The sequence below is a fragment of the Rhinolophus ferrumequinum genome, chromosome 5 (genome assembly GCF_004115265.2).
Source record: "Rhinolophus ferrumequinum isolate MPI-CBG mRhiFer1 chromosome 5, mRhiFer1_v1.p, whole genome shotgun sequence".
Lineage (NCBI taxonomy): Eukaryota > Metazoa > Chordata > Mammalia > Chiroptera > Rhinolophidae > Rhinolophus > Rhinolophus ferrumequinum.
In genome coordinates, this window is record NC_046288.1 from 85,136,945 (window position 1) to 85,155,595 (window position 18,651).

The 18,651-nt window shown below is 49.1% G+C and overlaps 1 protein-coding gene across 3 annotated transcripts in view; it reads right to left on the bottom strand.

Annotated features, from left to right (window-relative positions):
• The window catches only part of AFAP1 (actin filament associated protein 1), a 125,986-nt gene that overhangs the window by 45,171 nt on the left and 62,164 nt on the right, over positions 1-18,651 (bottom strand). For all 3 annotated transcript variants that reach the window (XM_033105959.1, XM_033105958.1, XM_033105960.1), the window contains exons 4-6: positions 14,529-14,637; positions 9,429-9,640; positions 5,806-5,985 (exon numbers count right to left, since the gene is read on the bottom strand). In XM_033105959.1, the coding sequence (XP_032961850.1) occupies positions 5,806-5,985; positions 9,429-9,640; positions 14,529-14,637 (501 nt within the window). The remainder of the gene's footprint in view (positions 1-5,805; positions 5,986-9,428; positions 9,641-14,528; positions 14,638-18,651) is intronic.

An 18,651-nucleotide genomic window follows, 5' to 3' on the forward strand; every position in this document is an offset into this window, starting at 1 on the left:
GGCGCCCCTCCAGGAGAGGACTGGCGGAATCCTCCGAGGGGAGCCACACAGCACAGAGGTCAGGGGCCCGGGGCTCCAGCGCCTGCCTGCCTGGGTCTCATCCTGGCTTTCACCTCGGCCAAACCAATGAGCTGTTCTGTGCTCCAGCTTTCCCGTCTGAAAAGTGCAGATGCAATAGTACCCCTTATAAAAAGTAAATGCCTAAAACATAACAATGAACATTCAATGATTACAAGGCTGTAGAGAGCCCTCTCATTGTTGTGGGAGGAAAGAAGGATCAGGCGCCAGGAAAATGAGCTCTAGGCCACTGCTGCAGAGCCGCGGATGAAGACGGTGCATGTGGGCAGAGCGAGCGCGGCGCAGCCAGCGGAGCAGGGGGAGCAGGGCTCGCCACGTGTCCTGGAGGGAGACCCAACAGGCCCTGCTGATGGACCGCATGTGGGCCATGAGGGAGAGGGCTACGTCCAGGGGCCGCCTGGGCTCCGTTCTGAGCCGCCGGGGGATGCCATCTCCTCAGGTGGAGGAGTCAGAAACAAGTTGGGTGGAAGAGAAGTGAGGTGGGTACGCTTGGAGGCAAATTTCCAGCTGAAGCTAGAAATAACAGCAAAAGGCTGCCGTTCATCCTGGAAGGGATGGATGAGTCACCGGCAGGGAGTGGGAGACAAAGGAACCCACATCCAGGAGAAGGACTGAAGGCCAGTTAGCATGTGGGGTGGGCCATAGGAGGGAGGCTGGCGGGAGCCGGACTGGGATGGACAGGGAGGTGGGCGCAAACCAGGAGAGTGCACCTCCAAGGAGCAGGGAGTGTGGAGAGCTGGCAGACAGCCCTGCAGGTGGGCCTGTCTGGGGAGGCGGTAGGGAGCACGACTTGGGGGACACCTAGGGACCTAGGGAGGAGAGGAGCAAAGCCAGGATTTTCCAGAGGCAGGAGGGGGACGCAGAAGGGCTAGTGCATTGGGCGGTGGGAATCTGAGAACGCTCCTCTCTGACTGCTGGTTTCTCAGTGACTAGAGAGGCAAGTACAGTGGTACCTTGGTTTTTTAACGTAATCCGTTCCGGAAGGCCGTTTGAGTTCTGAAACGTCGAAAACAGCCGACAGCGAGGCCTCAGGCTCTTGCACTTAGTGGAAGCCGCGTTACACGATCGATTTCCGAGATGTGTTCGAAAACCGAAGCATTTACCTCCGGGTTTACGGCATTCGTAAACCGAAATGTTCGTCAACGGAGACGCTGGAAAACCGAGGTGCTACTGTACATCCGTTACTAGCTGGAAGTCGTAACCACTCTGAGCCTCAGTCTCCTCACTAGCAAAGCAAGGAGCGTCAAGATGACCTGTCCTGCTATTTAACTATGTGGCTGAATTAGGAGAAAGGGAGACTCTGTGTGCACAAAGCCAAGCCAGCATCCAGCAGGTGTAGGCTCACGATGGTGGCTGCTGTTACACCCACACCGTCATCCTGTGCGCACCCCATGGTTTGGATCGAGAGCCCAGACTTACAGATGGGGGGTCTGCAGCACACAGGCAGTGGTCCTAGGTACTAGTGACATTCACAGCCACCCAACGGGCATCCACTGTCCCATCCACCGTTACCGAGCTCCTGCAGTGAGCTGGGCATAGTTCTGATAAATGGGGATATGCAGTACCTATGACAGACAAAGTTCCCAGGTCGGTGGAACTTACTTTCTTGTAACAGAAAAGTTAGCAGGCAAATCTTTCAAAATGTCTTCTATTCTTTTTGGAATGAAGCTGCAGTTTGAGTTCAACCCAATGCCTACTGGGCAGAAAAGAAACACCCCAGTCCCAGATATCTGTGTAGTAATTTTGCAAGATGATCTCAACAGACACATCCAAACTCACTTGGCTCCCACTGGTCTTGGGATTAGAGCCAGGGGCTGACAGACCAGTGTTTCCAGTCATTTTGCTGCTCAGCTGTTTTATGAAAAAAAAATGGAGCTATGTCCACATTTGAGACTAAAACAGGGAAAAAGAAAACGACAAAAACCTAGAGAGCTTGCTGTAATGTTTTTGTCCTTGTTGATTTTTAGGTGTGAAACCATAACCAAAGGTGACGTCAACCCACCGAGCGTGCCTTCTGCACACCTCGAAGGGGAAAATGCTAGCTTCTCTCTCAGTTCCCGTTTCTGCTAATCTCACATTGTAGTAGGGTCTTTATTCCCTCACCTCCCCAATGCGTTTATCAAATCTTTAGCTGAGAAGGCAAATTGTATTTGATCTAAAGACAGGGTTTTGTCTTTTCTATAGAGAAAGAGTATAATGCAAAGGGAAATCCTGGGCTTTTGTGTCAGAAACTGGGGTTTAAGCCCCAATTCTACCACTTCCTCCAAATGTGAGGCTCAGCCATCTAGACTTTGAGCCTTCCTTCCCTCTTCCAGAAAATGCACAGAAAATGCCTGTGGGGGTTGCGGGGGTGTCACGGTGAAGATGAAATGATAAAGTGTCCAGCCCAGTACTTCTCCCAGAATAGCCATTAAGTAAACTTGAGCTCTTTTTCTGTGATTATAGCATTCAGTAAATGAAAGTGTGTGTCAATGATACAAACCTGAAGTTCATTTTACACCAAAAGGCTGAACCTCACAAACATAACCTATAGAAACCTGTCTATAAAGCTTTTAGTCAAGAAACAGTTGTGTTCTTTTCTCTCCTTTTTCTTTGTTTCTCTTTTAAAGGCCCTTTGGCAGTACCGCTCCAATGACTGCTACAGGCGACCTGCATGCGGTCACATGGTGCCACCTTCGGAGGACGGAGGCTTTCTCTCTCGGCGAAACAGGACTCCCTAGCTGTCACGTGACCAGGAAGCCTGCTCTGATCTCCCACATAGAGTGTGTGGTACAGCTACCCCTCTACGCGGGCCACAGACAGCCATGCGTCCCCCGTCAGACACTGGTCACGTGCGTTGTACGTGACAGGTCTGCTCCTTCTCCTTGGCTGTGCTCATTTTCACAGAAGGAACTACACCTTCTTGTGGTGCCCCCATGCTTTTCAGCACATAAGTGCAACTCAAACTAAGTGTGACTAAAGGAAAAGAGAAGAGGGAATGAAGAAATTAATTGGACTTGAAATTGTCTATGGAAAACAATGAATGAAAAACTGAAGGAAAGAAACCAGCCCATCATATAAAACAAGCAAATATTCACGACAGTTTCCCCAGTCCTCTGCATAGATTTCTGAAATCCTCAGTGGAAATTTTTTTTAGAAAAGGGGGCATGTGGGTAAAACCCACGCCTGCAGCACCAACACTGCCTCCCCCACCACCACCCGGCTAACTTCCTCACGCTCCCGCCTGGTCACTGCCATGTCCCCTTGGCTCTCCTGTTCCCTATCAGGTCCTGTTTTGCCAGCAAAGGTTCAGGCAGCAGAGTGATCACTGAAGTTGCCAGGTAACATTACCTGCCATCGAAGCTAACTCACACAATCGCCTTTTTGGAGATGCTTTCCTAACAAGCTCCACCCATGTCTTTAGACTTCGATAAATTCTACGATTGTGTTCTCGATGAATTTCCCCTGCTAGAACCTACATTTCTTGTGGGGAACACAGCGTCCCCCACAGTGCTTAGGAAACAGATGGGCGCTCAGAGACCAGGAGACCCAGACACCCCTGGGCCGGGCTAGGCCACGGCATCCCGACACCGGGACATGAGGTCTCTTCCCCCAGCCTACACAATAGTTCTGTCCGAGGTACAGAGAAACGCACTGAAAAGACCAGTGAGCATAAGCCGGTCTCTACCGCCATGGTTTTTTATCAACCAGCCAGTTGGAGTCTTTCAGGTTATTCTCATGAAACTGTCCTTCCACTCTGCTCTCTATTTACGGCCACGCTGCCCCTGCAGAGTTAATTAAGAAATAATAAATAAAGAGGTTATCACCCAAATTCTTTGAACAGCTGCAAATGCGGTTTTTGTATCAACATATTTCATTTTAAAGAGCTATGTTCTATGAGAAGTTCAGTATGTATTTAAGAGAATTGGATCCAAATTCAGAATCACAGATTCTTCAAAAAAACAAATTATTATATGTTCTGTGGTATTTCTGTTTGCTTTTAACTCGAGCCCTCATCTCCAGAAACACAATCTCTGCACATTTTTTAAGGAAACCTGACCACTCCGTTTCTGGGAATACTGGCTCTTGTCTTCTGACTGACCCCTACAAAATGGCTCATGTTTTCGGCATCTGTATACATACACACACTACACACACACACACACACACACACACACACACACACACACACACAGAGTCAGTTAATTTTGGCAAGAGCTGCTGGTAATGGAAGTTGCAGACCAAAACGAGAGAAACAAACTTGGCACGATTCTTGAAGTTACACCATGCCATGCTTCTCATACCTGACAAAGGTGTGCGCCTTACTTAAGATACCTGTGATGCTACAGCAGAGTTTCAAAACAGGGAAAGCCTCAATAGTAAGTTGATGACAATATGGGGTAATGGCAGTTTATGTCAATTTTTAAAAAGGATCACAGGCTAAATTTAAGAGCGAACACGACGGACAATTATGAGAAGAAAACAAGTGTAAGTCCTCAGGGCCCCGGATGAAAAAATTGTTTCTTAGATATGACACAAAAAGCAACAGCAAGAAATGAAATACTGAGACATTTTACAATATGGATGAACCTTGAAAACATTATGCTAAGTGAAAGAAGCCAGTCACAGGACACATATCGCATGAGTGTTTTTATTTGCAATGTTGACACTCGGCCAACCTACAGGGACAAAAAGCAGACCAGTGGTTGTCGGGGGCTAGGACTGGGGGCAGGGTGGGGGCAGAGACTGTTAGCATAGTGAGCACAGAGTTTCTCTTTGTGGTGATGAGAATGTTCTGGAACTAGATAATGCTGATGGTTGCACAACTCTGAATATACTAAACACCACTGAACCGCACCTTAGAAGGGTAAACTGTATGGTATGTGAATTCCATCACAATAAAGTTGTTATACAAAAATTGTTGAAATAATTATTTTCGAAAATACAATGATCACCAGATAATCTGACACACAACACGACAGAATGCCATGAACAAGAACAAGAATAGTTAACAGAAGCAGGTCTGCCACACTCCACCAAAACCACTGTCAAAACAACCATGCCTGTTCCATGCTCGTTATAGACATAAAAAGCCAAACAAACATTCTTAAAAGGAACAACTGAAAATTCTAGAAAGAAAACTACCATAGCCAAAGTTAAGAACCTACTGAACAGGGAACAAATTTAACAGCAGTTCAGGCACTGCTACACAGAGAAATAGTGAGCTGGAAAGTAACAAGAAAAAATTAACTAGACTAAAGTTTTTTTCAGAATAGGGATAGTAAATACAAAGAGAAGAGAAAAAGTAGATTATAGTGGGGAAAATCTAACATATATTTAAATGCAGTCAGGGGAAGGGAGGAAATGGGGCAAAGTTGTATTGTAAGAGAAATGGCTGAAGTTTTCCAAAACTTAGAAAGATGACAATCCACAGATTTCAGAAGCTTATGGAATCCCAAGCTGAATAAATAAAAAATCATGTACGTCCAGACACAATAACGTGAAACTAGAAAATCAAAGAGAGAAAGTCCTAGAAGCAGCCTGCGACTGGGAGGCAGATTGCCTTTTGGAAACAAAACTTAAAAGTAATTAACCTCAAAGTAATCAGAACATCCCTCTATCAAAGACCAAACGACTCAGGTCAATCCACATTTGCATATGATTGAAAAAACACAAATTAAAATAAAAACAGATCTCAGGAAGAGGTCCGGCAATGGACAGGGCTCAGAAACACACGCCACAACTCACCTTCAGCCACTGCTCGGCCTGCTCCTTACTCTGCACCGCCAGAACAAGGGGGTCTGTGCCCGGCTGCGTGATTTTCAGCTCGTGTTTCTTCTTTTTGCTGTCCTTCGGGGTATACGTGATGTTGCAGCCTTGGAGCAGCAGTTCCATCTGAGGCTGCTGGTCCTTGGAACTCTTATAGCACTGCGTTCAACAGGACAAGCCACAGTTAGGACAGAAGGAAGGCAAACAGCGACACTGCCAGAGTCCGGCAGAATGAGAGCGGAAGGAAGCAATGGCGAGGCATCTGGGGAGGCTCGGTGATTGGAAATGGACCTGCAGACTCACCGTACCACGTACACATCACCTCCGTGCACCTGCAAATACATCTCCCCATGGATCCTCCAAGTGTACCGACCACCAGTGACGTAACCCAGCGGGAGACAGAAAGTCCCTCTGCTGACGGAGCACACGCGCATGTCCATGAAGTTACAGGAATATAATTGACTAAGTTTGCCGGAACAACACAGCCCTAATGTGAGCAGACAGTAATTTGGATACTTTCTTCTACAACCTATGCCACTTGGGATCTGCCTGTCTCATCTCTATCCTCTTTCTGAAAGTCACATGAATGATTTTAGTCATAGTGTAACTATCAACATGTAATATGCAAAAATGTCTGCAAAGGTTTGTTTTCTAACTACCGGAGGATCCCACGCTCACGTTGCTCCATTTACACAACTGCGCTGACTGAAGATTTCGAGCTGTGGTTAAAACTGAGATCTAGTACCATCCTTCTTGCTTAACGAGATCTGTAAAACCTAGATCAAATCTTTGTCCAGAGGTCTCCGCCCGCCCCCCTGCATTGTTTAATTGCATTACTGGGGACCAGAGGCTTACCCCTTCAGAAAAACGCACGGTCTAGGAGGTCAGGTGTCTGGGTCCTACTTCTGTTACTAATTTAATCTGGATCCCAGGAAGTTTTGTAAGTTTTCTGAGCCTGTTTCCTCATTGGTAAAATGAGTTATTGTTATCTTCTTGAATTACATTTAATTATTAGTAACAATAACATCTGCCAGCAAGTATTGGGTGTCAACAGTAAAATGTGGCATCTCATACATCTAATTGAATTATCCCAGATGTGTGTTTGCAGGTTAAGTTAACTTGGATACGTTGAGTAACCAGTCACTTTGGTTAAGGAACATGCTCCAAATCAGGCAACCTGAACGTGGTAGACGTAGGACTCCAGCTCAAACCACACGCGGCCTGCACTCCTGACCCTAAGCCATCTGTTAATGAAGGAATGAATGGACACCTATTTTCACAAATGATTATTTACAGCTCCAAAACCATGGCTCTTGAATGGCACATAAATAGAAATTTTTTTTTTAAATTTTAAAAATTTCATCTGATGGTTGCCTTGTCTAAAAAGGAAAAAAAAATATACACCAAAACCAACTAATCTCAGATTACTAAGAATGTTTACCAATTACCAGATTTTTCACATTCTGAGTAAGTAAAAAAAACAGAAAAACAGCAGGATGGAAGGAATTAAAAGTTTTATAGCTTGTATTTTCCCTGAGTCGAACGCCTCAGGATGGGTGTATCATCAGAACCTGACCAACTGCGAGCTGGAGGTCTTGCAGGTGAGCTTCCCAGGGAAGCTGGCTGTGAAACGGAGCAGCACGCAGCACGTGTACTCGGTGCTCCCTGGAGAGCATCACCCGTAGGAGGGAGGGAGGTGCAGGATGCAACACTGCGCAGGGGAAGAAGCTAGGCTGCAACGAGCTCATTCAAGGCCTCGGCAAGGGGACCCCGGGGCTCCGGAGCCGGAATGCGCCATCACAGTTGTCCCGTGAGGTTGGCCTTCACATCCGGGCATCACATCGGATGCACACCCCCTGGGACAGGGAGCATGACCTTGGGCAAGCTGTGTGCCAGGAGCCCTCCCTACAAGTGAGGCACAAGGTCCGTCAGTCCTGAAGTGGCCGTGGGCACGTCAGTGTCCACCACAGAGCTGCCTGGGCATAGAAAGGAGCAGCTTCTGGAAGGACATACAATAGCTGGTAGCGGCGGTGCCTGTGGGAAGACAGACTGGGGACATTTAGGGGAAGAGCCCAGCACTTTGTTCTCCACCTATGGCTTCTCTACTGTTGAAACTGGAAAAGCATTTGCTGCTGTTGTCATGGCTGATTTTATTTTTTTCAGTCTCAATAGGGGTCATCTGGGCAGTTGGACCATAAGCCACTTTTGAACTCCTCCCCCCCCAAAAAAAACACCCTTCATAATAAAAGTAACTGTTAATTTTGACTCTGCACTTTATCGAATAGCGGTGCTTTCACATGGCTTTCCATTAATTTCTTCTTAAATATTTACAACTATTCTACCTCGTAGGTGTGATCATCCTCGTTGTGAAGATGAAAGTCGGGCAGGAAATGGAAGAAAAGGAGGGGAAAGGTGTGGAGACAGGAGACGGTGTGGGGGGAGGGGCACTGGGCCGGGGTGAGAACGCCTGCTCCCTGGAGCGGCTGACCTTCACACACGACACAGGCTCCCCGTCGTTGCTGTAAAACTTCTCTTTCATCAGTCGGCTGTGTATTTTTAAAACATTTATGTAATATGTCCACATCTGGCTGCCATTACGGCAGGTTGTTAATAAGCACCATATTAATCTTTCACATCTTTTTTTTTCATTCTTTACTTTAAAATTCCCCCATGGCATCATTCTTGGCATATTCTAACTTTGGGAGATTTCAGGCCACACATTTGGAAAAAACATGCACTCTCTCTGTTTTAAAAAAACATTGAGCAAAACCATTAATTAAAAAATATACAATGTCCTAAGAATCCAGTAAAATAAGATTCCCATAACTCACAGAGGAACTGTAAAAAAGAGTTATCTGCTCCACTAACGACTGACATACAGAGACGTAACTCCTCATGTGTTGTTTTAATGATCTAGTTTTGAGTGAATTTTTTTCTCAAGGTGAATTTGAAGGAAAAACAAAGAGCAAAAAACATACTCTAAAATTCATAATTCTAAGAATCAACCATGGTTTCTAACGCTGGGAAGGAGGGAGGGTCAGACCATCCTCAAACGTTCTGGTTCCTTCATAGAGTCCCAGTTGGAACAACACCTCCAGCAAAGGGCCTGTGTTTTCCGTGCCCTGCTTCTGTTACAGACTCTATCTTCCTATTCTGCCTCTCAGATTAAAAAAAGAAAAAGAAAAAGAACCGGCCCTTAGCTTTCCAAAAGAATTTCCTGTCCTGGCCTGGCTCCCCCAAACCGCAAGGCCTGCCCTTCCCACTTCTGACCTGGCTTTGAGGAATCCACTGACTCACTACAAATGAGAAAATCCATCCTGCGATTTCTGGCAGGTTCCACTGTGCCTTTCCACTGATACAGACCGCAGACCCCGGCGGGAGAGGAAGAGCTTGCCCTCTACTTGCTCTAGGGAGCGGGCGGACCCTGACGGCCTGTGGGGTGGCCCTGGGGCACTGTGAGCTCACCCAGCATGGGCACCGAGCTCTGTGCCTCGCTTTGCCCTTGCCCGGGTCAGCGCTGCCCAGTATAAATTCCATCCAGATGGACGGCCAAGGAAATCTGACCGACTTGACACAAGAGCAACGGCCTCGCAAGGCTTTACCAGGAGTTTGGTGTCTTTGATGACGCAGAGTAGCTTGGTCCACTGGCCGAAGCGCTTCTTGCGCAGCAGGAAGGCGCAGATCCTGGCGTCCTTTACCAAGTCCATGGAGGCCTCCTCCGATGGCCACTGGTGCCGCGTTTTCTTCCCCTTCCCGTCCTCCTCCTCTTCATCGTACGATTCATAAGAGCTGCTCATGGCATCCGAGTCATAATCTGTCCAAGTAACAACAGCAAAGTCAGGGCCTGGTTACAAAACTCTCACGTGGAAGCCTGTCCGTGGGCTCAAGAGCGTTACTGCATCGGTCAGCGAGGAAGGGCGCTCCGCATTCAGGGTGCTGCGGAATGGCAGTACCAAAACTCAGGGAAAGGCGCTCCCGACGGGCAGTGCAAACTCAGCGCAGACTTTTAAACTAAAGCGACTGAGAACCGCGCACTGAGAAAACCCGCTTCTGACTGTCCAGCAGCGGCCGTGCCCGCGGCAGACCCTGCGTGGCGGAGCCCTCGCTCGTCCTGTGGGCGTAGCGAGCACCAGCCGGACCCGCGGGGCGGCCCACCTCCCAGAACCTGCCACGGTCCCTGCTATCCGCGCCCACACCTTCCCGTCACGGTTCCTTCTGCTCTACAGTGCCCTGCTCTCTGCTGGCACTGCCAGGGCACAGGCCGGAGGCCTCCCTCTGCTGGGGTCATTCTTGGGGCTTGCAGAGGCGTTTACCCTATCCTTCGCATTCTGCTGTGCACTGACACAGAAATACTGGATTATCTTTAGTTTCCCGCATACATCACACTGCCTCTTATCCCGGGGGTTTTTGCATAGGCGGCCCTCACGTAGGCTTCCTGTTTGCCCCACTCGGTCTCTGGCCTCTGCCTGGACAAAGGCTCTCATCTCTCCGGATATAACCTATTGGCGCCTCCTCCACAAGCCCTCCTGGATTCACCAAAGCTGGCTGCAATGCACTGAACTGTGTGTGTGTGTCCCCCACCCCCAATTCAGGTGTTGAAGCTCTAACCCCAATGTGACTGTATTTAGAGAAAGCTTTTTTGGAGGTAATGAAGATTAAGGGCGGTTATATGGGTGGGTGGGGTCCTAACCCAATAGGATCGGTGGCCTTATAAGAGGAATAGAGCTCTCACACTCTCCAGGCCACGTGAGGACACAGGAAGATGGCGGTAAGCCAGGAGGAGCGCTCGCGCCAGACGCTGACCACGCAACACCCTCATCTCAGATGTCCAGAACTGGGAGAAAGTAAATGTCTATTGTTTCATTCCCCAGGCTGTGGTATTTAGTTATAGAAGCCAAGCTGACTAAGACACTGGGTGAAATGCCCTCCTGGGTGCTCCCGCACCGCCCAGCAGGAAGCATGTCCCACTGCACTCTCACTGCCATCTGTCTGTCTGTCTGTCTCCCACATCAGACCGCAAGCCCCTGAGGGAAGGGAGACCACCTTATTGGAGGTGATTGTCCCAGCAGGTAACAATGCACCTGGCACAGGGTGAGTTCACACTATTTGTAGAAGGTAGAAAGAACTGTTGGATGAACTTAAATTATACCTGCGAGGCCCTTCTAAGGAGGGCCGGCACATTCAAAGTGTTTAGTGAACACCAGTGACAGTCAGTATTATTACTATTTGGCCCTGCTGGATAAGCTCCTCGAGGCTGCGTCTGGTTCCTCTCTGCGTTCCCCTCACCCCTCCGCATCTAGGAGACATTCGTTTTCAAACATATTTGAAGACGGAACACCTAAGTGATGAATGAATGACAGATAAGGAAAAACTGCAGCTGAAGCAATCAGTTGCGCCATTCAGCAAACACAGCAGAATACAGACCTTCCATAGGACAGAATTCACCAGAAACCGAATTATAATTGGTACTCAGAAGTCGTGCTTGCATTTTAATTCCCTCCCAAAGCCATTTCTGGGGGGAATGGCGGGGGGGGGAGACTGTAAGTTGAAGTTAAATTTTAAATCCCGAACGTAAGTCAAGGAAGGATTTTGAGCAAGAGCCTCAGGTGGCCGAAGCGGTCACTCTGTAATAGCATTGAGAACAGGCTGAAGTGGGGTGACTGAGAGACGGAGACGGTTCAGAGGCACCTGAGATCACGCTGAGAAGAACGCCGAGGGGCGCCACGAGGAACGTGAGGAGGGGGACTCGAGCAGATCACGTGGTTACACAGTCCAGCCGCCCCGTCTGCCGCAGCCCTTCCAGCCTGGGAGGCGGAATGGAGGGAGGGAAGTAGTAGCTGTGACCGCGGTGGTGTGACCGTGGTGTGACCGTGGAGGTGGCAGAGGGGAGGCCTGTCCCAGCTCTGAGTTTGTCTTCCTTACTGTGATATAGGTATACTTGTGTATGATAGGCAAATTCTCTGCACCTCTCCCGGTCCCCCACATCCAACGTGCTAACAGAAAGCAGCCACCCCGGGCTCTCAATACTTAAGTTACAGGCTCTCAATGGTGAGTATGACTCAGCCGGAAGAGAGTGGATGCCCCCCCAGAGCAGAGAAATGGACTTTGTATCCTCTGGGGGAGTTAGGGAGTTTTCCATTATGCAGGCGGCGTTGAATCACGTTATGCTGCATCCTGCTTTTGCTGCTCTTTATCTGGAAATTCAGTGTGGTTAAGAGAGGTGCGCATGGAGGCCAAATCGACACAAGATAAATGGTGGTGGTTTTCTATCATATCGACTTAGCAAGGCTGGAATTACATCTCCCCCAATTCCCTTTCTCGGACGGTTCTGGGTGAGGCTGGCCACAGGAGCCATCTGGGAGCCCCTGGAAGCTGCGCAGAGGGACGCGGCTGCCAGCGCATGTGCAGGGCGGTGCGGGCTGCCAGGAGTGGCTGCACACACAGCACAGCCTGGCGCTGAGCTGCTGGCCCTCCATGTGGCCATGGGGCTGGCGCTGGGCCCGCAGCTCCTGCCGGGTCTCTTCTGAGTCCTGGGCCAGGGGCCTGCAGCTCTGTACGACGGGTTCCAGCTTCTCCAGCTGGTCATCGGGTTTGGAGGAAGTGAGAGACGAAAGTGGGCTCCCATCTGTCCTTCCTCTTCCCCAATTCTCATCCAGCTTTGCTTCCCAATGGCCGGTCCCACCAGACAGAGGCAACAGCCTTCCAGGGGCTCCTTCACTGGTCCCCACATGACACAGGGCCTTGTCCCCACAGTAAGCCCTTTCCTCCACGACAACCCTAGTGGTCCTGCTTCTCTGATAAAACTGGACCTGATAGATACAGGTGCCACAAAGCTGTCACAAGTCCCCTAGGAACTGAAGCAGCATATCCCTGGCCTGACCTGCAGGTCAGTTCACCACCATTGTTCTTCCGGGCAGGTCATTTCACCACAGACATTTGATCAAAGAAGCCACAGGGTGCTGTCACCGATGACTCACTGTTCCCCAGCAGGAGTCCTTCGATTACTCTTGCTTCTGGAATTAGTTCAACAAAAGTTGCCTTTGGTCAGCAACTATGGAATGGCTTCTCTGAAGGACAGGACATTACACATCGGCTTCTCAGGCTGAAAATGACCGAAGGCCCCGAAAAACAAACAAATTTACTACCAGTTTCTAACCATGAAGTATGGTGAGGAGAGGGGAAGGAGGGTGGGAGGAGGCTACAACCCCGTGTCCAAACCCTGGGACGAACCCTCATCAAAAACATTTAACTTCACTCACTGCTATTATAAGGAAAGGAGTCCACGATGTTCTAAAATACAGTCAAGCCACTTAAATGGTGTCTGTTTTCTAATTAACTTACTGTCTTCTGGAAGAGTGAACACTTAGAAATTACTTGAATGTGTTTTTCCCAAGTAGTTCCTAAATGAAATATTTAACTTATAGACCTCAAAACCAGTCTTTCCCTTTTTGCATTCAGAGCATAACAAACACTTATTGCTGTTGGGCTTAGTCTGTACTGGGACTGTTCTGGAAGCTGAGATAACTGGCCTGAGTGAGCTGGGAAAGGCCCCTTGCCGTCCAGGGGCTTCCAGCCCTGCCTGCCTGGGTTCAGCACATCCCTCTCCACATTCAGGAAATACGTTGGCGTGGGGGGCAGGGGGGCTGTAACACTCAGATTAGCTTCTGCTTGCCTGAACTCGTTCTGCTTGCTTACTGCTAGGAGAGAAAGAGCAGACAGCTCAGTGTCCACGTGGCAGAGACTCGGGCAATGCGACGACCACACTGGGCTGGGCGAGCGCGTCTCCCCAGGAAGACAGGTGAGGCCAGCGCCGTGAGCGTAAGTGCGCGGGCAGCCCCGGGCCACACGAGCTGTCACCCTGCCCTCCACTTCCTGATCGAAGCACAGCCAGCTGGACGCCCTCAGTGGACACGTGCTCAGACCTTCCACTTTATTACGAGACAGCAGCACACAGCCAGACAGAATATCAAGAGGAGAAATAAAGCCGATGACCCAAAAATAAATTCCCGAGGCAGTTAGGTTTCCGGTGTCAGCGTGGCGTTCTTCCTCTGAATTTGCAAGGCGGGTGCAAGAGGCACCTCTGAGAGCCATCAAGCAGGCAACTAACGAGAGTCACACCCAGACCACTCCACTTTAGGTCACAAAGTTCTCATAAAACCTGGATTTATTATTAAAAAAGGAAGAAACAAAAGCCTCGGACTGAAATGCCTATCTGTTTTGTGCCCATTGATTTTTCAGCCTGGCAGACACTACTCTCCTCCTGGCACAATGAAGGTGGGGGGGACACACCCCCTTGTTAAAGTGGGGGTCACGCACCCATAAGAACATGCCACGAAAAGCCATTTCGCTCTGACAAAGGGTACCCCCTTCATTGGGATCCATGTTTCCACAGCTGTTAGGTTGGTGCAAAAGAAATTGCAGTTTAAATTGCAAAAAAACCGCATTGACTTTTGCACCAACCAAATACCATATAAGTTTCCACTAATTTTGAGTCAGAACAATCTGAATTCCCAAAGATAGTGGGAAGGCACTTTTGACTTTTCAAAGCCCTGTCTGTATTTACCAGTTTGGGTTGAAAACTGACGTCACTCACATTTGCACAGCGTTTTGGAATGTTCTGTCCCCACACCCAGAAAGAGGGCTAGGCTCTCCCAGTCCCACGAGTCAAGAGGCCAGCTGGGGCCGCCGACCCCGACACTCACTTGAGGTGATGTATTCTGGAGCTTTCCCCGGGCTCAGCGGCACAGCTTCCTCATAATAACCTTCTGGGAGCGAGGACGTCGGTAACGGCGGGGGCCCACTGTCAGGAGGCTACGGAAAAAAAGGGAAAAACGGCATCACTGGATGAAAACGTCGTATTTTCAGGTAGTCACCAGCACCTTCCTCTTTCCTTTGTAAAGTCTCTGGCAAAAAAGAACATCATCCTATGAAGAGGTTCTGAAGTTCGGGTCCTGACGGGCTCTTACTACTTTCCTGCTCACGTCCACCCCCAGCCTGGCCCTGGCCACACGCCACTCAGTCCGTACAAGCTGCTGGCCATCACCTGACATATGGCCCGTGTCCCAGGAGTGCCCTGCACATACTGCTTGTGGGCACAAAGTACCCCTTTTCCCAAGTGGAATGGGCTGACATGCATGCCCGAGCTGAGACGTGTGCCTCTCTCGTGCTCCCCACACCACTTACCCTCTGAGGTCCCCGCGGCCCACAGCACCATGCTGGGAGCTCCGGAAGCACAGAAAATGGTTCGGGTCACCAGAGCTCTTACAGAGGGAAGGACTCGTTAAGCCTACCAGCTCACCATGCTCCTAACACTTGCCACGGAAACTTCGAAAACAGGAAACCACCTAGGAGACGCTCTCTAAAAGAAACTGGAACTTTTCTCTGGAGGAGAAATCTGCTCGTTACTAAAACCAGGCACATCAGTTTCGTGTCAAACTCTGGGATTAAGACACTCAGGTCTTGAAGCTGGAACTTTACACCACGGAAGAGCTGGCAGGCTCCGGACTACAGAGTCTCCGCGGCGTCAGGACCGAGCCCCGAGCGCACTAACGCACACCAACCTCCTTCCTACAAGCTTCTGTAGGTTTGGTGGTTCTGCCACTCACTGGTCCTCCCACCGATGGAAAGGACCGAAGGGAAGGAAAGCCAACACCAGCCAAACACCTGCTCATTGCCCGGCACTGTGCTAAGTAAGTCCCATCAGCCAATGCGTGCAGGACATTACCCAGGAGACATCCCATCACCTTTCACAGGTACAAAAAGTGAGGCTCAGTGTGTCAGCGCCTGCTGGAAGCCAGACGCTACTCCATGACAGAGCTGGGGACAAACTCCAGGTCTGTCCGCTGAAGGCCTTTCTTTCATTTTCTCTCCCCCACACACACCTTTGGTAACTCACTCACACTGCCTATACTCTGTGAACAAACTGGAAAGATGTCAGCAAGAGTGGGACAGCACAGAGGTCCCTACCGAAGATCTACCAGGTGAAGTTCCGAGGAGAACAATGTTCCACAGAATCAAGGATGTTTTAATACGTGCACAGTCTCCAGAATGAAAAATTCCACCACTTTCCATCTAACTCACCTCAGACTCCAGACGTCCTCTGTGAATGACTAATCACCACTGTGCACTCAAGCCGCCCCTTCCTCGGGCCACGGCCGCGTGCACGCATCCCTCCTGGACTTGAAGGCAGGCGTCTCCCTGCCCCCGCAGTCCGGTTCCCTCACAAACCACAGATCTCCCTGCACCCCTCTCCCACGGCTGGCTTCCATCATCCTGTGTCACACTGGGTCGCAGCCAGGTCACTCACACCTTCTTGAAGACGCAACGCTTAACGGGAACCTGACCCACCGAGCTCCACCGCAGGCCAGGTCTGAACAGGAGTCCATGCCCGGTGGAATCTCTGCTTGTTGCTTTTGGAAAACAGATGTCTGCTTCAGAGTCTTTATTCATGAAGTGGAGTTTCAACTTCCTTTTAGGATGTTGAAACAGTCAAAATTATTCGTGTCCTGGGAAAGCAGTGCGAGTAGCTGAATGAAACAGCACAGACTCCCTTCCGAGTGGGGCACGTGACACGGGCGTGTTAGGTGAGATGCTTATCGTCATAGCTGATGGTTCTGAACATTCGAAAACCGAGGCACAGTGTCCCCATAGCAAGTAATGCAAAATGGATTAATCCATTCCAGACCTTTAAAGTCAACCCCCAAAACTGCAAATTTAGCATGAATTTTACTATATAATGATACCACAGATCCATAAAATTTACGGCGTTCGTAAACCAAAATGTTCGTCAATGAAGACGCTCAAAAACCGAGGTGCTCCTGTACTTTTACAGGAGCACCTCTTTCTCCAAAAAGGATCCGCACACGACCTACCCTTGAAATTCTGCCACAGGCTCTCACACTTCAGCAGAAGTATTATGGTTTGTTAAAAGTGGGGGAGAAGCTGGAAAGAGGTACCCTGAACTGCTTTCTGAGGAAAATCTTCCTTCAGATCCTTTCCAATAGGTAAGAATTCACTGAAATCACAATTAACAGGGATTTTTAAAGGTGCACAGCAGGAAAGACAGGTTTCCAACAGGGATCATGGCAAACCAGAGGGCAGACAGGAAATGAGAGCAGAGGGAGACGACGGCGCTCACACTCGGCGTGCCTTCTGTGTGGGTCCCCCTCGTCCAGGGTCTTTGTAACCTTCCTGCACCTGAATCCCGCTCTCCTCACCTGCAGATGGGGGCACTGGGTCATGACCCGCTCTGATGTCCACCCTGGCTCTCAGGTTCCAGTTCTAGTATTCTGACGAAGCCAGCTTTACCTGTTTCGAAATTTTAGTGAGAGTTGACTGTGTCCTCACTAGATGAGAAATGACATTACAGCCTCTGGCCAGAGCACGTACTTTAAAGGTCCCTTCAGGCAGTAACCCTGCACACCGATCAGGGCATTATTCTCACTAGATCTGGTAACTTTCACTCAATATCAGAAGAGACTCGGCCTCTGCATGAAGCTCTAACACCGTCTTGCATTCGTCACCAGTGTTTTCCTGGGCTGGCTCTCACAAAACACATGCTGATAAAATAAGGGCCTGAAATCTAACCACCACAGCCTCCTTCACTGCTTAAAAAGAAAGATGAGAAGCTGTTTTCCTCAAAGAACGACTGAGCTTCGTTCTAGACATAAAACATAGAAGAGGCACAGCGCGCTGCTCACTAGATGGCTTTTAAATTCACCAAAATATTTCGCCTCCCAGATAATGTTTAAGTGAAAGTTGCTTTTTAGTTTAGGAAATCTTACCTGCCTTACGGCACGTTGTAAATTTCTCCTTTAAGGGCTCCATGTCTTATTAGAGCAAACCAGTCCTGACAACTGTATAGGACAATAAGCTACAGGTTCGCTTGGCTCACAATACTGGCCTTGATTTAATTTCCATCGTTTTGGAAAGAAAAGCCCATTAGTCTCTGCCTTTGCTACTTTAAGGAAAAGCCTTACAGAGAGTTCTTTTTCCATTAATAATAACTATTATATTTATGTAATTGTGTGGTATAAATATAATTATCATTGTTATTCCTATTATTTCAACAATGTGACAATAGTAACCATCATGTACTGCTTGCCTGCCATGTATCAGACATTGCTCTGGGATACTTTATATATATTTTTTCTTGTTCAGGAAATAGCAGAGATTTGGGCATTTTGATTACACTTTTACAAATGAGGAAACTGAGGTTCAAGAGATGACAGACCTTGCCCAAGGCCACACATGCTAGATTAGGGGAGAAGCCGTAGAAAGTCAGCCAGAGTCGGCACTGATCACTGAACCAGAAGCTTCGAAACAGCACAGATGCCATCTCTAAGTCACAACTGTAACCCTGTGCACTTTCTAGTGTGTGGGGGGAGGGGGGTACGGGGGGGCGCGGTGAGCAGAACAGGAGTCGGGAAAGAACCAGGGACTCAGCGGCCCACTAAGGCTACCGGGTCACACCGACTGCTTCCACATCACCCAGGACAACCGACCCCTCATCTCCCAAGAGGCACGGGTTCCTGTACCATCAACGTCACGCCCAACACCTTTCACACCTTCCCCCTCTAACTCACACTCTGCCTCTCTTCTGCTCCCCACCACCTTCCTCACCCCAATTTATTACTTCGTCCTTTGCACTAGTAACACCAATAGACTGAGAGCCGATTTCAGCAGAGAACAATACCAGCCGAGAATGTGGAATCTCTTTCTGACTTTAATTCTGTGTAGATGGTGGTATATGCAGACTCTCTCGCTGGTTACAGGGGTTAAAATCCGTGAAGAGTAAGCGCCCACGAGAATAAAATCTGGCATAAG